This window comes from Pholcus phalangioides, unplaced genomic scaffold (genome assembly GCF_987345545.1).
Source record: "Pholcus phalangioides strain wild (caught in Gottingen) unplaced genomic scaffold, Ppha-v1.0 ptg000031l_1, whole genome shotgun sequence".
NCBI classification, from domain to species: domain Eukaryota; kingdom Metazoa; phylum Arthropoda; class Arachnida; order Araneae; family Pholcidae; genus Pholcus; species Pholcus phalangioides.
The window spans coordinates 5,487,816-5,512,257 of NW_028301621.1; the positions used below are offsets into that span (position 1 = coordinate 5,487,816).

Below are 24,442 nucleotides of genomic sequence, written 5' to 3' on the forward strand. Positions count from 1 at the left end.
TTGCATTCTCCTAAAGTCGTTCTTCCGCTTTTCTGAGGTTAAGTTTGTCCTGGACTGGAGTATGCTGTAAGGTTTTGGAAACCACACCTATAGAGGGACAGACTTCATTGAAGAGGTGCAGAGAAGAGCTACGCCTGTTCTCGTTGGCCCACGTGGCTTGAGTAATGAAGAGAGACTTAATTTTTTGAATATGTTTACATTAGATGGACGCAAATGTTGGGGAGATATGATCGAAGTGTTCTAAATTTTCAAAGGTATGGATAGGATAGACCATGATTTATTGATTCGCTGTCAATCAACTGCTTTTACAAGGGGACACCAGTATCGCTTGGTAAAGGACAATTCTAGGTTATAGTGTCGCAGGGAATTTTTATGCAATAGGTGTGTTAATAAATGGAATAGCTTACCCCCGGAGGTAGTAAATTCTAACACAATTGACACTTTTAAAAATAAATACGATAACATATTGAGGAAAATTGAGAAGCTATCCATACTTAGAATAAGACAACCATAAATATTCTTATGGGCATTGTATATTTTATAATGTATATATATATTGTTTGTAATTACATTTTTTATTGGTTTGCTGTATTTTTCAAATATATGACATCCATATTTGTTATGGGCATCTTTTTCTCAGCTACCTCGTTGGGCATTTTGCCTGTTTTGCCTTGTAAAGTTGAATCCCGTTTTAATGAATACCGTTATAGCAAAAATCTCATTTTAACGAACACTTTTTCTAATCCCACAGATAATTTTACATAGGAACAATACAAAAACCTTGAATTCCTTTGAAACAAAATTTCGTTATAACGAAGTGATTTCTTTGGTCTCTTGGAGTTATGGGATTCAACTGTATTTGTATTTAAGTATAAGAGTGCTTGTAGAAGTAGATGAGTTAGATGTGAATCTAATTACAAGGGTGAAGTATTTTTGATTGCCTGGATCAAGATGACAAGCAGCAGCTCCAAAGGTAAAAGAATTGCAAAGCAGAACGAGATGACAGCATACCTTTCCCCACCCCGTCTATTTGGGATCGGACAGAAAATATATAAAAACGTGTTAGGCTAATTCCAAGCTTTTATATAAAATTGTATGTGCTGATGAAATATTAAAAAATCTGTGAAACAAAGGCAAAATGAAACATTTACAAAAGGAAAGGCTTACAATGATAAAAGATTTCACAAGAAATTAGGAAAATTTCAGCCTTCTTTATAGCTAAATGTTGTTCAAGAAATGTCTATACAGATATGGTGGTAAAAGAAGAGCTGAAGAAAGACAAAACCATAGTAGATGGTATTAACAAAGAGACATATTGACTCCAAGAAATTAACGGAACAGATATAGCTGTAATGAAAGTTCAGTTGTATGTATTTCATATTTAAACACCTCAGATAATTGAATTAGTATAATGAGTAAATGATAAATTTTTATTGTTATGGAATTTCTGAGAAAAAAACATTTAAAAAGGTAAATTCCCCCATTTTTATTCATTCACTTTCTATCACTTGATATTGATTCATATTTGTCTTCCCAATACATTTGATGATTTTCACTGAACCTTGCTTTTTCTGACATTTTTTAAACAACAAAGTTCTCACACTTACAAATCTGGCATTCTCAAAATTTTTTGGCATTATGGTTCAATGGCAAAATGTTCTGTGTCTCCATGTAAGGGAACGAAATATGTTGTAAATGTATCAATGCTATGGTTGAATAGGAATAATCTCTATCTGCCAGAGTAAAACTGCTGAATGAAATGGGATTCACGTGACCTATATAACAAATAGAATATGTTATGGAATATGTTAACATATTCTATAACATATATGGAATTCGACTGTACAAACTATTCTCTTGATTTTTTTTTTACATTACAGAAATCAGTTTCTAATAACAAACATCAATAAATTCAAACTTCCAAAATTATGAATTCATTTTTATTATGCATGATTGACTTGAAGAAAAAAAAAAGCCTATGATATGTAAATAAGAATATCCTCACAAATGGAACTATCCAAGTCGGGGGGTCCCCCTCGAACATCAACCATTGATATTCTATTAAATGATTGATACACATAAAGTAACAAAAAATATAAAAAAATTTTATAGACACAAGGGGGAAAAAAAATCAAAAATCAAACAAATTCAATATTTTGAAAAACACATTTTGAGTGAAAATTTTTTTCAAATGAACCAAACTTTCACAAACAAACTTTTGTATGTATAACTTTAAATGAACCTCACAGAAACGAAATGAGTTTATTACAATTATACTTTGTATAGTCTTTCATCATTCTGATTTCCATGTGCACACTTGAGGTCATCATCATCTGTGCATAACTAGAAAAAAAATCAAATATCAACATGTGTTAATTAATTATGAGGAAACCTCTTGTATTTTGATTACACTAAAAAATATTTCAATGTAAATAAATTCGAACAAAATTGTTTCTATTTTCCATTTTCTGATCACATTCATGAATGGTGTAGTTTCCCAAAGTGGATGGTGGAATGGGTCCAGGGGGCGATAGAAGCTACAGGTATAACATAGGATCCTATGGGTTACCTCAAGTTGAGGGGGGGGGGTGATGAGAGAAAAAATTTCTAAAGAAGGGGGCAATGAAACAAAAAGTTTTAGAAATTGGTGTAGAGGGACATACGACGATAAATCACAAATGCTTCCCTCACAAATTTAAGTGGGTTATTAAATGAGTTATATTAAATACATTTATTAATGATTAATGTTAAAAACTATAAGCTAATAAATCACTCAAATGATGAAACATCAAAGATATATTTCAGTTATTGTTTAATTAAAGGAATAATACGAAATATCGTTCAACGCCTCTTTATGTGGCAAAAACATCAACAAAGTTTAAACAGAGATTTGCCAGTGGACTTACTGGGTGCTCAATTTACTGACCCCTGCACTTCAGGTAATACTCGATCTCAATCTTTATGTGAATCAATTTTAACATAGGAAGTTATCATGGGGATGAGAATTCTGTTTATCCACTCGATTTAACCGTTTGCTTGAGGTCTTTTCACTACAAACAAGTTTATGTCTGATTCCGGCTATTGTAAAGTAGTCTTCAAAAGCTTTTGATATGAAGCAGGTATCTTGATCAGTTATAACATGATGCTGAGATCCATAGATTGATGAATTCATCAAAGCACTTTAGCTCAATTTTCATGGAGTAATTAGGACATAATCATAAATGAACAAATTTTGTGAAATTATTAACAACCACCAAGAGTTCAGTGTTGCGATGAGAACTAGTTATTAATGGTCCTAGGAAATCTATGTGAATAATCTCAAATGGTCTTTTACCTGGGGGTATAGGGTTCAATTTCCAGTTTCTTTCCTGATGGTGCTTTTGTGAATGCACAGACCATGCACTGTCACACATGTTGTTTTACATAACTTCATCATTCTGGAAAATCAAAAATGCCCTCTAATCATCTTTACTACTTTTTCTACACCATAATGACCTGAAAAATCATGATGTTTCACAGCAGGTATTTTCTCATGGTTCAAAGCATAACAAACAGTTTTCTTTTCTTATCGCAATCTTCTGCAATGTAATAAAGTACATCATTAACTAGTTTGAAACTTGAAACACTATGCTTGTATTAAACTGTTCACTTTGAGTAGAGTTTTCTCAAAATAGAAATGATACCCTATAATTCTTTACTTGAATAAGAGCTACTCTATCCATTTCAGTGAAGATGCAATACATTGTTGAACTGGTACATAACTCGACAGCACTAGATGCATCAATTTCAGATTGATTAATCTTTCAGAACAAGATTAAGTTGTTCTTGCACAGGCAATTGACTCAATGCATCTACATGCACCATATTTTTCCCTGGGTAACGTCTCATTTTAACGTTGAATTCACTGAGCAATTCTGCCTACTGGGGGCTATTCGAAGTTTCATTTTTCTCTGGGTTTGTAAATATAATATCGCTAAACAGTCTGTAACTAATGTGAATTTTAAACCCACAAGCAATGGTTGTAGTCAGAAGGTAGCCCAAACCACAGCAAGCACTTCAAGTCTACTTGAATAGTATTTCTCCTCATTGGGATGTGGTCATTGGCTTACACAATAGCCTAGCTTCAGATTGTTGGTCTTGTCAGGTTGGAATAGCATACTAGCTAGTCCCACAGCACTTGAATCTGTGTGTAGCTGTTTCATGTCTAGGATCAGCTTCAATACTGGTTGAGAAATCAATTTTCCCCGTAAGTATTCAAATGCTTTCTGTTGCTCACATCTGTCCAAATGAATAATTATTTTTCTTCATCAGACAAGTAAGTGGAAATGCTATAATACAGTCGAATCCCGTTGTAACGAACTCCAAGAGACCAGAGAAATCACTTCATTATAACCAAATTTCATTACAAATGAGAATTCCAGGTTTTTGCATTTATATTATAAGCAGATTATATGAAATCACATATTATACGCAGATTATATGCCATCACAGATTATACACAGGAAATTATGATAATATGATTTTGGCATATTACAAATCAATTACATATACATAGAAACTAAGCAGTGGTTCTTAACTTTTTTGTCATCCCACACCCCCTTGGATACTGTTTTATTTTCATTATTTTTTCTTCTGTAATTAATTACATAAAGTATTATTATGTTAATTAATTTTTATAAACTTATTACTGCATTTAATTTTTTCTTTGGACTACTGTTAATATATATATTTTTTTAAATAAATTCAAAAACTAAACTAAAAAAAGTTTGTTTTTTCACTATTTTCAAAATTTTGGAAAAAGTTGCAATGAGTTCTGCACTCATTGATTCCAGCAGTACAACAATGTACAGGGTATCCTGTAAGTCAATGCAACCTGTCCTATATGGATACCCATCCCAAAAAACTGAATCAGAAAGTTGTTGCCTTATCTATTCTGAGGCCAACAAAAACACTTTGACATTTCTAAGTTTGATATTTGCCGAGATGTTTGAATTCAAAATCAGAAAAAAGTTGGGAATAAACAGGAAACTAATAGACAATGTTTCTTTCCCTCATTTATGCTGTTCTTTCCCAACTTTTCTCTAATTTTTCAATTTAAATGTCTCAGCAAATACTGCACTTAAGAACTTGCATTTTCTTGGCTTCAGAAGAGACAGGGCTTTCTAAATTGGGTTTTTAGAACAGGGGCAACCATATAAAAGTGTAGATTCTTTCATTTTGTGACATACTGAAACTCAAAAAATAATAAGAAAGCTTCTCTGCAATCAAAACAGAATAAGCCTTTCCTGCACATATAAGCCAATGGGGCAATGAATTGGCTGATGCCTCTGCAAATGAGGCTACCGAAAGTAAAACTAGTAGAGATGACCTGCTTCCTGCACCACAGCAATCCTTTGAAAGGATCTACTGAATAAATGGCAGGTTGGACGACAACTCTGAGACTGATTTATCAACCCATAGAATTTTGCCACATGTTGCACCATGAAACCATAAGTGGTTACGTGAGATGATAGTGTTGGTATTAGGCCATGGTCCGTTTCCAACTAATCTTCATAGGTCAATCCCCAGTAACAAAAGGACTTGCTTTGCAATTGACAACAGCCTTCTACTTCAGAGAGCCAGCAGAACATCTGCGAATACCTTGGCTGAAGTGCATCCTGAAACGGGAAGGATTCAAAAAGTAAAATATGTACGTGCTGGACCAATTTCTGGCGCAGCATCCTAAGGAAATCACAGCCACAGCCCTGGAACCTAATAGAAAGCCACTCATGCCTGTCAGGAGATCTACTAGATGTCAAGTGTGCCCAGACAGTGAACTCATACATCTGTTCAGAGAGGAGAAAATGCGCGATTGGAACAACCTATTCAGTTACCAATAGGGAGTCGCAAATGAAACCAGGTTAATTGCAATGTACTCAATGAAAATCCCTGAAAAGATGTTCAAATCATATCAATTGTCAAGATCTATTCCCGATTATGAAGAGTTGTTTGTATTATAACCTGCAATTTATTTACAGTTGCCATAATTTATATGGTGATGTACATGAATGAACTATACATCTTTCCCATGCATATATACAGTTTGTTCAAGCTACAATAAATGGTTAGGGTTCCCCTGGGACAATGTGCTTAGTGTGACAGAGCTTGAGTGCCTTTCAGTTGCTATCACTATCACTCTCATAACTGGTACAGGGTGATTTTTGAACATATTTTGAGAATTTTATGAATTAAAACCATTACTCTACAATGAATGGTTGACGAGATAAAGGCCAAATTAAGACTTACAGGGCACCCTGTATATATGGTTTTTTTTGGCAGTTGATTACATTTTCTGACGTTTTTCCTCAGTCCTTGCTCAAGACAGTATCAAATCTAAGAGCAGCCTGTTAATAACACGAGGAACAATAGTGTAAATCAGCGGTTCTCAACCTTTTCTGACTCGTGGAGCCCTTTTCAGTGAATAATTTCTATGGCAGAGTCCTGTTTAACTTGAGGAGCCCTTTTTAGTACATTATTTATATGGCGGTACCCTTTAGGCCTCTTTTTTTTTGTTTGTTTATTAAATTTATTGGGTTTTTTTTTATTATTATTCTCGAGTGGCAGAGGAGCCCCTGGGGCTCTGTGGAGCACTGGTTGAGAACTACTGGCGTAAATGAATCGCAAAATACAATGGGTGTCAATCATGTTTTTTCTCAATCGAAACGTAGAACAAGTAGGAATGCCCCTAATCAAAGAAGAAATTTTTTCAACACGAATTTCATGCAATACATTTGTACAAGTGCAAGTTAAAGGATAAGGTTCCAAAATGTTTGTATAATTTAGGATTTTTAAAAATTTATCATTTCAATTTTCCTGAATTTGCCATGTTGAATTTTTTTTCTATCTCACAACCTCGGTTAAGAACCACTGTGTTAAAGAAATTCCTTAATAGACTCACATTTTCTTCAGGTAAAAAAGATTGTTGCTGCACTTTATCATTGTCTATGAACATCTTAGGAATGCTTGAACCAAAATATATCTTATTGTTTTTAGCTATTGCTTCCATGCGCTTGAACTCCAAATACTCTGGAGTCAGCAGAGCCTATTAAAATTATATATGGAAATTTATGAGTTGAAATCATCACAATTTAAACTGCAGCTCTGTTAAGGAAAAAAAGGAAAGATTTTGAAAAAAAAAACCAACCTTATTTCCCTCTGCCATCTGCTTTTTGGTATATGCTTCAGCATCAGCTCGAGTTTTCTGCCGAGAATACTGCATGTCATCTAAAGGGAAAATATAGAATTAGGGTTATAAGAAAGAAAACTTAATTGCAACAGCAATCAAGTTAAAATAATGATAAATCTTTGCATTTATGTTTCATATTAAATTTGTCGAAATTGATCATAGAAATTGAGTAAACCTTGTGCATTTGATATTATAAAAAAGCAATGGCAATCACATAAGCTATAAAAATGATTCAAATGATTTCTAAAGGAGAATACTTAAAATTTTTGCCTAAACTTTTGTGACATGCATTTTTATTGTTTTTGCTAAAATTTAACAAAAATATTCAAGATTTTTAGTTTTGTGATGTGTTGCATTTATTACAGGATTCCTTTACAAAATATGTGAAGCCTCACAATTCACATTAATTAACTTATAACTCAAAATTAGTATTGTGCCTAAAGTTTTGTGCTGCACTACGTGTGTATTAGCTTTTTTTTAAAATAATGTTATCAAACTGTGGAGAATATATGTTATTTGTTGCAATGCCATACGTGATCGATACATTCAACGAAATTCTTCTGAACATGTATACCATCATCCTCTTATTCATAAAAAGAATTGTTTCTATCACTCTGGCTCCCCTTCCCCCACAAAGCCAACCCACAAAATGCCATGTTGTCTCTGTGACGAGGTGTGTAGCTTCTACTGCATTTCCCCGATTCATGATTCATTGTACAGCTCCCTTTGGGAAACTCCATTTGATGAAATAACCCCCCCACCCTCCACAAAAAAAGGAAAATCAATGTCAGCCTCGATCAAAAAGTGAAATGCATTACTGAGTTCGAACAGGAAAAAATTTTTTTTTTTTGGTTTTCCATGAAAAATAAAAAATATTAATCTCACTTAAAATATGAAGTTTCACTTAAAAAGTTTTCTACCAAAATTTTTAGGTAATTCCATCAAATATGGTAAAGCATGTATTTAATGGAAACTGTATTAAGCAGAAACACGTCTTCAACTACAAAAAAATTTTGGACCCATGATTTCAAAATACATGTTTAAACAGAACTTGTCTAACGCAGAAATGGAAAAAAAATATTATATTCATTATTATAAGTAAAATAATGACCCTGGTTGAAGATTTCATACATAGATGTCACTGTGCTGGGCCAAATTACCATATATACTATTGTATAAGCCGACCCCCCCCCCCTTCAGGACCACCAAAACTGCAATAAATTGAAAATACCAGTGTATAAGCCAACCAGAAAAAATCGGTGCAATATTAGAAAAAAAAATTCTTATATTTTCATGAAAAATATAAGGATTGCATGCAAATATAGACTTGCAGAAATTTACAATAGAAAATTATTCAAACTTTTTAATCCATTTCATCTGAGTCTACAAGCTCATCATAATCCATCAGATCATCATAGAGGGTGCTGCATCTTCGTTTTTATCCTCATCTGGGCTGTCATCATTGCCCATCGCATTGCTGATGCAACACTTTTTAAAGGATCAGATGATAATTTTGGGGAAAACAGAATTCCACGCTTCATGTACACATTGGCACACTAGTCAACAATGTCAGGTTTTTACAAGGCACCACTTTTTTGTAGTTTCTTTATCATCGGAATTCATCAATTAGATGCACAAATTCCTCAAATAGTCTTTGAGAGGCTTGTTGATGCTCACATCTAAAGCCTGCACAATCGATGTAAGCCTACCTGATATCAAAGCCAATGATATTTTCGATTTCTTTGCCTTGGCTTTGACATTATTGGTTCTGTGGGGTTTGAACATATCCCATACCAATAATGCCAGTTTCTCGAACACTGCTACAAAAATGACTACTGATTGCGAGGGTCGATATTTTCTTGTCAAAAACTGACCCAAGTATAAGCCGACCCCCCACTTGAGGAACGAATTTTTCCACAAAAAAACTTGGCTTATACACAAGTATATACGGTAGATTTGTGATGTCAGCTCTGCATTTGTCAAATTTCTTAAAGAATCGACACCTTGATTGAAAAAAATAGAGATTCATGAGTGTTTGTACAGGATACATGAACCTGCATCTGTAGGCCAATGATAGTTTGTTAACTGCATCAGCATCTATCGTTGAAATCAATCAATGCCTAATTTTGTCAGACTCGATAGTTAAAGTTTTACAGGCTGTCCAACAAATGTGCAAAGAATTCTTCATCATTCACTGTTTTTAAGACATTTCAAATGTCTTGTTTTCAAATGCATGTTTTTAAGACAGAATTTCAAAGTTGAGACTGCCCTTTCCAGAAACCCTTTACATATGTATCCATTTCAACATTACATTATAGCCAGAGTATTAAATACACACTGACCACTATTAATATACAGTAAGTACCACTATTAATATAAGTGATGAATATATTAGCAATTTTTTGAGCATAAAAACATAAATTACATATTAGTTCGGTTTTATTTACTTTATTTCAATTAAAGAAGGAACAAAATTGTTACACTATTTTACACATATTATGCCAATTGAACCTCCATTCATCAAAAGTATCTCGATCCCTTGAAATTCTATGGAAGATCTTGTTTAATACGGTAAAACCTAAGTTTAAATTTTATAAACAATAACTTTTTCAAACAAATATTAGTCATTACCTTCAATCTGCGACATCTTTTTAAGAGACTCTTTCTCCATAATTTTCTGTTCGTACTGTATCTTAGCCACAGCAGCCACTTTCTCTGCATCTGTCATAAACGAAATGATGAAATAAAGAACTGGTGTAAAGCAACGATATACATACAGGGTGCATGGCTAACAGTTTGCACCCCCCCCCCCCACAAGTTACTAACAAACCATTAATTCTAGAGGCATACTTCTAATTATAAAAAAATATATGAATAACATGTGGACCTCAGGTAAGTCATTCTTATTGCAAGGGGTTGCATAGTTAATAAAATAAAAAAGTAACTTCTTATACGGATGTCGTGCTCAAAAACCAGATGAGAAAATTGTTGCTCTGTCTCTCCTCAGGCCAACAAAAATAATTCCATGATTCTAAGTGCAATATTCGCTGAGATATTTGAATTCAAAAAATGAGGAAAGCGTGTAAAAAAAACAAAAAAACTGGATACATTTGGGGTAAAACACATTTTCCTGAGTAATTTGCAGTGCATGGTGTTAGCTATGCACCCTGCATGAAAGAAACTATGCTTTAATAACACAACTTCTATGGTAATTCCGAAATCTTGAAAACCCTCCTTCAGGTTTCAAAATGCAATTATTGAGGAAAAATACGATCCTGAGAGGTGGTTTCTTGACTGACCTGATAGATGTCATAATATGTATATTTCTTTAAACCTATATAGCTAAATATTAGTCTCGTAGATAACTGATTTATGTTCAGTTATCTAAGGTCAAAAAACATCATGGTCTGCAGTTTAAATCTGAAAATGTGCATGCAAATTAAAAAAAGACTAGAATTAAATTTGAAAGTTTTCGGGTTTTTGGCCGACGTGAAGAACAGTTTTTGTCTTTCAATACTTCGTTTGCACGAGTGGCGAACATTTTCAAGAATTACGTAACGGTGGGCAAAAGGATACTACTTATGTCTTCGCCCTGCTTGAGTTGCACTGCCTCATCTGGATTGGTCTGTTGAGCCAGATTTTTCCCAATTGACCAAAGTTGTTCCTAAGGGCTCTAGATAATGCTTGGGTTTCAATCTCACCATTTTTAAAATGGGAAACCAAGCACTGTTGATTTTCATCCTCTCTTCCTTTCTGTTGAAGCAGTTCTTGTGCTTTTGAATTTAAATTGCTTCTCTAAAAATCCATGGAAAATATCTCATGTCATTGGATAGCAGTTGGGTGTTCGCGAGGAGAATGTTGTGACCACTGGTCAGAACATGCACTGCTATGGCTGACTTGTCAACCTGACCCAGTCTACAATTTCGTTTGTGCTCGAATAATCTTGTCCATATCGATCTTTTCGAAGTGCCTATGTACACTTTTCCACAACTGCATGGGATATGGTAAACCCTAGCTGTTTTTAGTCTGTCCCATTGATCTTTAGCCGACTTGAGGCAATCACTTGGCTTTTTGGTTGGCCTGAAGATTGTCTTGATGCCAAATTTTCTCAGGTTTCGTCCAATTCTGTCCGTAACTCAAGGAATGTAAGGGAGAAGTGCTTTTCCTGTCGCTGGTTCTTCTATTTTCTGTGAAGCGTTTTTTTGGACGTATGACACTCATCACATCCCCCGTAGAGTATCGATTGGCCTGGAAGGTCCTAATCAGGTGTAATTTTTTTTCATCAAAATTTTCTGGCTCAACATTTTTCTTGCCCTTTTCATCAGAGCATTGATCATACCTTGCTTCTGGGCAGAATGGCGATTAGACTCCCGGTGCAGGTATCTGTCTGTGTGCGTCTTTTTATGGTAAACCGTATGGCCCAGTCCATTATATTTCCTTGTGACCAGAACATCTAGAAACGGAAAGGGTCCCCCTCTTCTTTTTTCTCCATTGTGAATTTGATGTTATGCTGTATACTGTTCAGATGAACTAGGTTCCAAGTTTTTCCTCTCCATCACCCCATATAACAAATGTGTCGTCCACATACCAAAACCAGGTTGATGGCTAGTATTGTGCTATTACCAAAGCTTGTGCTTCAAATCTTTTCATATAAAAGTTACCCACGACTGGACTGATTGGGCTGCCCATTGCCACACCTTCAATTTGTTTATAATATTCACCATTCCAACTGAAATATGTAGTTGTGAGACAGGCGTGGAAAAGGTCCACAATATCTTTCATGAACAGTTGGCTGATACATGACATCTCTTAGCGGTACATTTGTGAAGAGTGATGCGACATCAGAACTGACCAATATTTCGTTGGGCTGAAGCACTATATCACTAATTTTTTCTATAAAATGTTTGGAGTCCCTGATGAAGTTTTCCGTTCCACCGATGTGTGTCCTCAGCATCGTTGCCAGGTGTTTTGTAAGCGAATATGTAGGAGATCCAATATTGCTCACTATAGGCCACAGAGGAACTTTTGGCAATCCATAAATGTGTGGCGGAACTGCTCTGATTTACATGCAGTCTTCTTCATTTCTTCTATAAGAGAGGATTATTTTTATTAGCCGATTCTTCTGATGAAATATCTGTTGTGTCGGATCCCTCTTTAGTTTTCTGTATGTGGCCAAGTCCAACAAATTCCGCATCTTCTCTTCATAATCCTCAGATTTAACGATGACTGTAGCGTTTCCCTTGTCCACCGGCAGCACCAAGATGTTCTTATCTGCATTCAAAGATTTGATCGCTCGTAGCTCTCCCGGTTTCATGTTTGGCCTAGGCACTTTTGCTCTCTGTATATTATGAACAAACTGAAGGGGTGGTGATGGGTAGCCCAATCAGCCAGGTCATGGGTAACTTTTATATGAAAAGATTTGAGGCCCAAGCTTTAGCGACAGCACAATACCAGCCATCAACTTGGTTTCAGTATGTGGACATTTGTTACATGGGGTGATGGAGAGGAAAAACTTGAAGAGTTCCTAGCTCATCTGAACAGTGTACAGCATAACATCAAATTCACAATGGAGAAAGAAGACGATGAGACCCTTCCGTTTCTAGATGTTCTGGTCACAAGGAAATGTAATAGACTGGGCCATACGGTTTACCATAAAAAGACTCACACAGACAGGTACCTGCACCGGAAGTCTAATCACCATCCTGCCCAAAAGCAAGGTATGATCAAAGCTCTGATGGAAAGGCAAGAAGAATGTTGTGAGCCAGAAAATTCTGATAAAGAAAAATAACACCTGATTAGGACCTTCCAAACCAATGGATACTCTACAGGGGATGTGACAAAAACTGTACTTCACATCGGCCAAAAAAACCCAAAAACTTTTCTTTTTAATTTCATTCTAATTTATACGCTGGCCACAAAAGCCTTTTTTGTTTAAAAAAGACTGATTATCAATTATTTTAGTGTTAATATTACAGAATTGAAATATACTGTTAGATAATTATCACTGGAGCATCATTTACCATGAGACACCTAAGCTCTATCACACAAGGTGATTTCAGCACATTGTCCCAGAAGAACTGTGGTGCCTCTGGATATTTATTGAAATATGAAAAAAAACCATCACTTACCAATAATAGCTTTCTTTCTATCAGTTTCTGCATCCTTTTCTACAACTTTTTGTTTTTGGACAGAGATGAGAAATTTTGTTTTCTCACCCTCCCTAAACCAATTGAGATATAATTTTTTTTTTCAAATCAAATCAATTTATTCATTTACAACATACAGAGATTTAGATTAGTTTAAACAAAACAAAACATATTTATCATCCAGAGGCTGTGATGCCTGTATGGATGATTGAAAATTTACATAATTAATGAATAAAATATCTAAAAACATACGACATGAACAGAAACATTAAAAAAAAAGAGACAGATATACAACATAAAAGAGACAAGATTATCACTGTCAAATAAAAAAATACGTAAAGATAAAAAAAAAAAATCAAGAACGAAAAAACGTACACAACACAAAAAAAGACAAAGTTCTCAATGCATGGCAAGAAATGTAAAATAAAACAAAACATTATAGATAAAAAATATATGAGGAAAAAAATTAAACTCGCACATACATAGACAAACACAAACAATTTTTTTTTTTAATTGAAAAAATATACATAATTAAAGTGGCAAAGCTAAATTGAATAAATTTTATTGCTCCTCCTAAAGGTCAAAATAAGAGTCTACATCGTCTATTGAAATTAATAATTTGAATAATGATTTTTTAAATGCCGCGTGTGTGGGTATATTTTGTATTTCTAGCGGTAGTGAATTATATAATTTCGGAGCTAAATAATAAAAATGTTTACGAAAAATTTCTTTCCTAAAAGTAGGAATACGGTAAATCATATGAGGTCTAAGCTCGGAAACATTATCTTTTAAACTGCATAAGCCTGTATTACGGTTTAAGAACAGAATAATACGAAAAATAGCATTATGGCGTAAAGGAAGTAGATTAAGATTTCTAAAAATTGTAGAGGAATGAGGCTGACCCCGATTCAAAGTTTTGAAAACTCTTTTTTGTATTGAAAATAAAGGCAATAAATTAGTTTTATAATCACCAGCCCATATAATTACACCATAATTTATAAGTGAATAAAACCAAGCATAGTAAAGGTCTTTTAAGAAATTAGCGGAAACTTTCTTACTTATATAATAAAAATTATATAAAACAAAACGGAGTTTTTTAAGTAGTTCATGAACACGAGATTTCCATTTTAAATTGCTGTCTACATTTAAACCCAAGTATTTAATTCTTGAATTGCATCGCAATGACAATGAGGTTGAAAATCGCAAGCGAGGGTATGAAATTTTAGATTAAGATTGCATAATATTGAAATTAATGTATTTTGTCTTTTGTAAATTTAATTTTAAATCATTAGCATAGAACCATTTTTGAATTAATATTAGATCGTGGTTAATATGATTCTTAAGTATGTCAAGATCATCACACGAATACATTAAAACAGAATCATCGGCATAAGTGATCATGGAACCGTCAAATTCTAAATTACAAAGATCATTAATGAAAATCAGAAAAAGTAAAGGACCCAATATAGATCCTTGTGGGACTCCTCTATTTATATGGACATAATTACTGAAATTATCCTGTATTTTGACTCTTTGTTCTCTATTATATAAATATGAAGTGAACCAATTTAAAATATGACCCCGAATACCAGCTGAATTAAGTTTTTGAATGAGAATATAATGATTCACATTGTCAAAAGCCTTTGAAATATCTAAAAATATTGCAACAGTAAATTTGTTCTTGTCAATGCCATTATAAATAAATTTCCAAAAGGGCATTTTCAGCACCTCATCCCTTTAAAAAACCAAATTGGTTTTTAGCAAAAAAATTCACAGAATACGAAAAATTATATATTCTAATTGAAAGAATTTTTTCAATAAGTTTAGAAAAAATCTGTAAAATTGAGATAGGCCTATAATTCAGCAGAGAATTTTTATCGCCAGCTTTAAAAACAGGAGTGATAGTGGCTCGTTTCAGTGACTCAGGAAATACAGTAAGTTGAAATGAGGTATTTATGAACTTTGTGATAAATGCAACATTATTTGCAGCAAACTCTTTAATCAAGTAAATATTAATTCTATCGTAATCATACAAATTAGTTTTAGAAAAAGAATTTAAAGTGCTATGTACCTCAAGATCGACTACATCAAAAAAGGCAAAGGAATTTATGGTAGGCGCAAGGTATTTTTTAAAATCATCATTGTTACCAAATAAAGACGTATTGTGGCTTATATGATCAAAGTGGGTGTTGAATTGATTTGCAAGTTCTAGAGTATCAGTAGAATCTGGCAACACAATAGCTTTATTTTGTTTTTCCACAATACTGTTAATAAATTCCCATTTCTTTTTATTAGTATCGCATTTCATTAACTGTTGCTTGTAATATTCATTTTTAACTAATTTAATACGGATTTTAAGCTCATTGGCTGTGCATTGATACGCTGTTCTGTAGATTCTGTCAAATGGATATTTCCGCATTTTTTTATACAGTTTTTCTTTTCTATGAACCATACGTAACAATTCGTTTGTCATCCAGTTATTAATAAATGTATGCGTTCTCCTAGTGCGATATTTGAAATTATTTTTAATAGAATTCAATCCAAATGCAAAAGTTTTATATTGCGTATCGATATCAACATTATCCCTCCAATTGTATTTATAACTATTTAGAAAATTAGAAAGCATATTTTTGTCGATTACTGTAAAATACCTACAATCAGAAATTTTTGAGCTTGGAACTGTATCATGGCTCAGTTTCATAACTATGGGAAAATGATCAGTTAGATTATTAATAATTATTCCAGAAGAAATAGTGGATGGGTTATTTTGTGATTTAAAAAAAATATGATCGATGCAAGTGGATGTATCTCTCACTCTAGTAGGCTTATTTATCAGACACTTAAAACCATATTGGCTTAGACAGTTCAGGTAATCAAGGACATCAATAGTGTTTGTAAAAATGTTTATATTTAAATCCCCAATAATTATAATATCAAAATTAAGGTTGGAATAAAACAGATTGGATCTCATTATTAAAGTCAGCTATTGTGAATTGGTGAGAACGATAGATAGGTAAGAGTGCAATATTAAATTCCTTACTGAATAATAGGATACATTCAGCCGTAGTGAAATGAATATCAATCTGATTAAAAATAAGATTTTTCCGCACAAAGACTGCGATTCCCCCCCAACCTGCTATTTTCTCTGCAACAGAAAAACGAGTTGAAATTATCCAACTTATTATACAAGTTCACTTCATTACTATAAATCCAAATTTCAGAAAAAATTAATAAAGATATTTTGTTCAAACAACCTGAAAATTCTGCTAAAAAATTATCATAGTTAGCTCGCAAACTCTGAATATTTGTATGAAATATATTTATACTATACTTGGTTGGTAAAGACGTAAAAAATTCACTTATATCATCCAGACCTGTAATAATTTTACAATCATAATCAGGTTCAGTTATTATATCAGTTAAGAAATCGAAGGTAAATCCTTTTCAGAGTTTATTCGTATGACTCTGGATGATTCATTCTTTCGCAAAAAAAATTTGCCGTCACGTACCCAACCAAACTTATAGTCATGCTCAGCTTTAAATTTTCGTACATGGAAAAACTTTTTCAGCTCAGGAGTTAAATGTTCATTGAAATATACCGGGATAGTAGAGAATCGTGAATTGATTTGTGACGCACTTACTTTTTTATCTTTCAGTTTCTTCAACACCTGATCACGCACCAGCTTAGACGAGAATTGAACGATAATCGGTTTAGGTTTGTCTTTATTCATACTAGGCACACGGTGAGCGACCATTATACTGTTGATCTTTTCACATTCAGCCAAATCTTCGATCTTAGATAAGATCTGGGACAGATTCTCATTTTCTGATTCCGGGACATTAGTAATCTCCATGTTAGTACGCCTTGAATATTGCTTCAACTCAGTGATGTCATATTGCAGTTTCCTCATTTCGGATTTGATCTCCATATTTTCAGTTGCAAGAGTCTCATTCCTTGATTGCAATTCCTCATTTTTGTTCTGTAGCTGAATTATAGAGTCCTTCAGGTCTTTTATGACAGCATTATTGAAATCGATCACTTGCTTAAATTCTTCCAACTTGTTGGTTACGAAGTCCTTGAGATCGGTGTTTTGTTGCATAATCCTCTCCAAGAAATCCGAAATATTCGGGCAATCACTACCGCCAGCAAAAGTATCCCTGGGAGAGGACGTACACGCTACACAAGTCCATTTCCTCTGTTTATCCTGTGACAGTTTACGTGCAGCCTTACCACTGAATCCGCCACACGTGAAATGGAAACTTCGTTGGCACCCGCTACATTTGAGTGAATTGGAAACCTCAACTGAATCCGAGCACGTGTCACACTTTGGCATGATTAAACGATGTAATTAGATGACAGGAGCTTAAACACTTACATAAATTAAATCATCAACAATTACTTGAACCTATTGATAAAAAAATTAGCCACCAAACTTCGAGAAAATTACTAAAAATTAAGAAAATTTACGGAGCGACAAGTAAACACAACCTACGGCGTTCGCTGTTGCCACTCAACTTTTCAAATCAGAACTTTATATGCATACAGACATCCCAACATTGGCTTAAAGAGCTTGTCAGTAGTGATGCACATTCAGCTTTGCCACATAGGGAAGGGTAACCCTCCCCCTAGCACAACATAATCTTGATAGAATAAAAAAAATCACTCCTAAATGTAATTTCTTTTAACTGAAAGTTCATTAAATACAGCACCACATTGGCACTGGAACCTAGAAGGCTCAAAACACATGAGCCCCCACCCATGGCCCCACATGCTGGTACCGGGCCTCCAGGCCAGGATTTTTCATGGGGGGGCCTCCTCACACACCCCTCCCCGAAAAACTTTGCGCATTCCCCCCCCCGAGCTGAAATTATGGTTTATTTTTACAATTTAGAAAAAACGAAACCTCTTTCGGGAAGAAAAAAAAAGCTGAGTGAATGCTCCCTCCCCCCCACCGAAGAAAATCCTATGTACGCTAAAGAGTTTGTATATACAGTAAAACCTTGCTACAACAACACTCGTCAATGAAATCTAAATCTTGTTTGGAATTGCCTAGTATAATGTTCAAATATTGATGCAGCGATATCCTTTGCTACAATAAATCCCCTTTACAATGATATTATTTTATGGAATTTGAAACCAGTATATATACACATAGCGCTCGAGTGCCATGGTGGTAAGATGCTCGTCTACCACCGTGAAGGTTGCTGTTACGGTCCCAGGTTCGAATCCGAGGGAGGATATAGTAAAGATATTTTCCCCTAACGAGAGCTTGAGGCGAACACTGATAGACAGCGCCGTCATTTCCAACCCATCTCATTAATGGCAGTAAATTGTAATATGGCCAGAGTTGGTGTTTGGCATAGTAGTATATATACACACAAAGATATTTTCTTATATTTCGCTCAAAATTCCCACTATACATTTTTAAATTCTTCAACAGTTTTTGTTCTTTCAAGCGTGTTTGATAAACATTGGTATTTTACGCTACCTACCTTTCGAAAGTGTTTTTTTTTAAGTTGCAGTGAAGCTACTTTCTGTGTACTACACAAAAGGGTTGTGCAGTAAATCATTTTATAGTATGGAAGTTTCCGGTGATCCATGGTCACAGGGTCGTAAGTGGGGTGAAGGGAACAAGCGAGTCTTCTGCTACGGACCAGAAGAGGGTGCAAATTTCACCTTTTAACATCTCGTTGAACATTAAATGGGGGGTTATAATAATCTTCTGGAGAATATTCTCATAGAGGAGAATATACTCTGCTAGGACTACTATCATAAATAACTTCAGAATATTCTTATAAGTTCTTGATGAGAATATTCTCCTGTTATTTGTAATATACAGGGTGATTATAAAAAAACTATCCCGACATATGGGCCCCAAACTGTAAAGTTTCGCTATTGTTCGTCTGCGAAACCCTTTCTTCAATAAGAGAAAATACTCGATTTCATCACACCAACACGCTGTACTTTTCTTTGAGATTTTAATAACTCAGACCACATAACAAAACAAAACTCATATGTACAAAAAAAACTACCACACAGTTTCATTGCCCATCGCCTTTCTCTTTTTCTCGCTACTTCCAGTAGCCTCTCTCTTTTCCTACGTCCGCCCCAGGCAGATCCCGACACCAACTCCCCCTTTTCTCTCGTCCCCTCTCTTTCTTTTCTCTCCCATCACCGTTCAGTTCTTGCATCATCATCTCTTTCACCTCCCGGTCGGGGGGAGGGGGTGGTTTGTCTCCCTCATACCTCACACGCCCCCTCCAAGAGAGAAACTTGCCTTGCAGAGGCTTGTTTCTTGAATACATCACACAACCCACAATGCGATAAAGCCTATGGCTTTTCTGTCACCCTTCCTCTCTCCTTTTACAATTATAAACAACATTGGAATTCAGCCTTCACAAACCATTTTCCGTACAGAAAGATTATCGCATTGTTGAATTAAATATTTATACTAATAGGTTACATTTGGAAATATACCACACACAATACTATCAGACCATATTGAAAAATTATAACTTCCCTTAGACATAAACGAATATAAGACACAATACAACACGACAAAGTAATATCATCAAGCAATAAAATAATAAAAACCTAGGACACAAAAAAAAAACATAAGAAAAGATACAAAAATAAAATTAATTTCCAAAAATTTTCTGACAACCTCGGTTCTACAATCGTGACAATGCGTCTGGTACCTGGTTTAATAGGCCAGCCTTGTGAACGATCATGAAATTCCACCTTTGCAGCGCCAGGGCCCAGCACATTAGCTTTGGGCTCTTGGGGGTGGTATCTTGCAGATACGTCAGGGGATTGCGATCCGTTATGATTTCAATCTTGGTCAACATTGTCCATTTCTCGAATTTCTTAAGGACGAAGAGAATGGCCTATGCCTCCTTTTCTATGGTAGCCCACTTCCTCTGTGTGTCTAAGTTTGTGGCTCACAAAAGCTATGGGCCTGCATAGGTCCTCAGAATCCCTCTGGGTAAGACATCCCCCAACTGCAAGGTCCGATGCGTCTGCGTGCACTTGGAAACTTTTGTCATAATCTGGCGTAGCAAGATGCGTCACGTGACATAGGGCTTCCTTTAGTTTCTGAAACGATTCTTCTTCCATCTCCCCTCAATCGACTTTGTTTGGGGCTCCCTTTTTTGTGAGATGGGTCAGCGGTGCTGACAACGCCGCGTAATTCGGGATGTATGAGCGGTAAAAGTCCATCAACCCCAACACTGAAAAATGCCCAAAAAATGTCAAATTTCAAAACCTGTCAAAAATGTTTATATCAACCTAAAGTTTCTGAATATATTTCAAAAAATACTTTGAACTCTCGTCTATATATGATAAAAAAAACCTGAAATATGGGAATCAATTTTTATCTGATATTTTTGTAAATAGAAACTATGTTCCATTTATTGGCCTTTAAATGGTTAAAACTAGGGTTGTAAAAAAACCCAGACTGGGTGGGTTTTTCTAAAAAACCCATGTTTTTTGGGCAAATGGGGAAAATTTAATTTCTCCCCCCCCCCTCCAGAACCACAAAATATCTAATTTAAACACGTTTGTACATTCTTTGTATACATCTTACAACATGCCAAAATATATTTTTTTAGTGCATGTTAAACTATGTATTTGATTAATAAAATTGACCATACAATAAGGGAATAATTGTTCACTTACAGCCTGGGCCAGATTTTTGGGCAAAATGGGAGGAAAATTAAATTTCCTTTGTCCACAACTTCAAAATATGTATGTACTTAAACATGTATGTACATTAGGGTGGGTTGAAAAAAATGAAGTTGTTATTTTCAAATTGCTATACTGTGGAAAAGTTGCCTCCTTTAATAAGAAAAACAACATAACAAATTTTAAAATCGGTTGATATCTTCGGCCGCGCATAGTACATGAAGTTTATGGAAACTGACGAAAAATTGAACATTTTTCTTAGTTTTTTTTTAATATTACTTAAAATTGAATAAGACACACAAAAGTTTGTTATGCTTATTTTATGGTTCAATAAAGTGAAATAAATTAAAACATCATTAATATTTCAATGTTCATTGGTCGCGCAATGTGTTCGAAAAACTGGAATGACCAAATTTTTGCAAGTTTTATTGCGCAGCTCTTCTGTCTTCGTCAGAACAAAATGACAGAGAACTTACCATGAAGAGGTGGCTGCACGTCCGAGTTCCACCTACACCCTATCCAATTAACCATCCGAAGTAGGAGAGTGTGTGCAACTGACATTATATTTAAAAACTATTTACCAAAATTCACACGTACAAAATCTGACGATTAGGAGAAATCAGGCATAACTGATCTTGATAATAGTGTAGATCTGATGTAGCCCCATCTCTAGCTTCATGTCTACATACTTTAGTTGAGGCATCTGTAACAAGTTTTACACATCTCTGGACTGTCTGAGTGCGACAGGAAAACTTTTTGATGGCTCTAATGTTTGTGTCGGAATTGATGAATATAATATCATTATATACTTCCTGTAGCATTGGGGGATACAACAGGCCAGTATTCCAGTAAATAATCTGAAGGTAATCGGTAGCTTTACAGTTAATCTTAGGTAGCATGAAGTGTATGAACTGAACAAAACAAACCACAACCAGGCTCTGTCACATTAGCTATGTATGCTCAGTGCCCAGAAGGGCGCAGTAGTGCCGGAGAAAACTCCAGTCGGTAGTCCAGCCGGTTAATTAAGGGATCAAAAGAAAAGTGAGAAATGTAAGAGAAAATGATAACAATTAAGCTAGGCTAATGAAATTAAGCTTAGCATGAAGTATTCAATAGTTCTTAATTCAAAGGCGGATTATCTTGCTTTTAAAATTCTTTTATATCCAATCCTCGAATGTGTTCTCTGTCATCAATTATCATAGCCAATAGTAAATTTTCAGGGTGTGCAAACAATGCATTGTGCTCAATTATTGGATTAACAACTTGAATTAAGTTTAAGTCGTCAAATAAATACAGCAATGTTTGAACTGCTAGAAAAACATGATTGGCACGTCACTAAAATACTTTTTATTTTTGATGTCGAACCATGATAGAGGAGCAGGATCTCAAATTGGCAAATCCTCTGGACAATGTCTCGACTTTAATGCTTTGGATATGTCTAATAAATACAGTACTGCTGGTCTTTGCACAGCATCTTTCTGGCTACTTCTAGAATCAAATAATCTCACGATTCATACTCCACCACAGTGAGCTTTTCAAACTTAGTAAGCTGTTATCCAATGGGCCCAGAAAAAATATTTTGGTCTTGTGAGTGAACCATCTATATGCTGAAAAATATGATGGAAAGGGAGTTTGTTGAAATGGAGTAGAGACACACGATCCACTATAGTGGTCTTCACATGCGCAATTCACATTTGCTCTAGTCCCACTCAGGCAGTCGAGAGATGTGTCTGGCTTGTTACCAAATCCTCAACTAAAGTATGTGGAGATGAAGCTATAGAGATTGCTACACCATATCTACGCTGTTATCAAAATTAGTCATACCTAATTTATCCCAAAAGTTAGACTTTAAACGTGAATACTTGGAAAAGAAACAATAGAAGAAACTGTAAACTACTAAATCCTAGTCAATTTTGGTAACTATAATGTAAATTACACACTCTCCACTTTTTGTTTGGTTGATTGGATAGAGTATGGGTGAAACTCAATGTGCAGCCACCTAAACGTGGTAAATTCTGGGTCATTTTGTTCTGACAAAGCATGCGAAGAGCTGAACAATAAAACTTGCAAAAATTTGGTCAATTCCAGTTTTTCGAACACATTTTGCGACCAATAAACATTGAAATATTAGTGATGTTTTAATTTATTTTACTTTATTGAACCATAAAATAATTATAACAAACTTTTGCACGTCGATCGTCACATTTTAAGTAATATTAAAAAAATTAAGAAAAATGTTCAATTTTGTCAGTTTCCATAAACTTCAAGTACCAGAAAATGTCAACCGATTTTAAATCTTTTTATAATAATTTTCTTTTTATTAAAGGAGGCTCCTTTTCCGCACTATAGCGATTTGAAGAAGAAAAAAAAATTTCGACCCACCCTAATGTACATCCTTTATGTGTACATCCTATGCCTAAATATACATTTTCGGTACATGTTACTGTATTTGATCAATAAAACTGACCATACTACTGTAAGAGAATAATTGTTCACACACAAACACACCAACTTCGGTGTAATTGTATCTGAACCTTGAAATGTATGCAGAACTGTAGCAAGAAGATTGTTTGTGGTAAAATAAATGAATTTGGATAATGAAAATTCTGAGAAATCAGAATGGTGCCTGAATTTTTTTCCCAAATTTTTCAAACCCCGCAGAAAATGTATCCAAAAGTGTCCTGACAAATCAAAAATAAAAACATTTCGCTATGTAACCAGAACCATAATTTTTTTTTAAATTGAACCCAAACTTTCAGGAGCTAAAGCCTCATGCTTCTTTTTTTCTTGAGTTCCTCACTGTTAAAGAATATCCCTACTCCATTAAATTAAATTCTGAAATCTTTTTAAAGGAGCAATAATAATTATAAAATGATCTGGTTAAGAGGAAGAGATAAGTCATTCTGAGGATTCATTACTCTGGAGGTGTTTTCCACTTGTCCAAATTAACCATTTTTGGGAACTTACAACTACAGAATACTTCAATTATCATTAAACACAGATGTCAATAACATTATTGTATGTTAATATCACTTTATACAAGAAAACTTTTCTTGTATAGCAACAGACCTATAAAATGCCTTCATCTGGCTGACGATTTTAACAGGAAAATTTTAACAGGCAAAAACAACAGGTCGGGCTTATATTATGAGCATCTTGAAAAATCAAACTAGGGCTTATATTTTCTGGTTAAATCTTATTTTCAGAGTAAACTATACCTTTTGTTCTGTTTCACTTGAAGGTGTTTGTTACCATTGTTTAATTCAAAAATCCCCACAATGAAAAAAGAGGAATAGTATTAGTATTATTAGAAAGAAAGAAAAAATAGAGTGAGAAGATTTTTATTTTATTTTTCAGAGCCACTTCTGAAAATTATCAGAAGTGCCT

At 34.5% G+C, this 24,442-nt stretch overlaps 2 protein-coding genes across 5 annotated transcripts in view; both read right to left on the reverse strand.

The window, feature by feature from the left end:
- Window positions 1–1,923: 1,923 nt before the first annotated feature.
- The window catches only part of LOC149067032 (erlin-1-like), an 82,737-nt gene continuing 60,218 nt past the window's right edge, over window positions 1,924–24,442 (reverse strand). For all 4 annotated transcript variants that reach the window (XM_089252837.1, XM_089252836.1, XM_089252838.1 and 1 more), the window contains 5 exons: window positions 13,354–13,445; window positions 9,857–9,946; window positions 7,184–7,263; window positions 6,938–7,081; window positions 1,924–2,343 (listed from right to left, as the gene is read on the reverse strand). In XM_089252837.1, coding sequence (XP_089108963.1) covers window positions 2,272–2,343; window positions 6,938–7,081; window positions 7,184–7,263; window positions 9,857–9,946; window positions 13,354–13,445 — 478 coding nt within the window. In that variant the 3' untranslated portion in view covers window positions 1,924–2,271. The remainder of the gene's footprint in view (window positions 2,344–6,937; window positions 7,082–7,183; window positions 7,264–9,856; window positions 9,947–13,353; window positions 13,446–24,442) is intronic.
- LOC149067033 (uncharacterized) lies at window positions 16,702–17,787 on the reverse strand. The gene has a single exon (XM_089252840.1). The coding sequence runs from the start codon at window positions 17,703–17,705 to the stop codon at window positions 16,791–16,793; it is 915 nt and encodes a 304-aa protein (XP_089108966.1). The 5' UTR covers window positions 17,706–17,787; the 3' UTR covers window positions 16,702–16,790.

Coding starts and splice junctions, on each gene's coding strand:
- LOC149067033 (XM_089252840.1), bottom strand. CDS start 17,705: ATGCCAAAGTGTGACACGTGCTCGGATTCAGTTGAGGTTTCCAATTCA.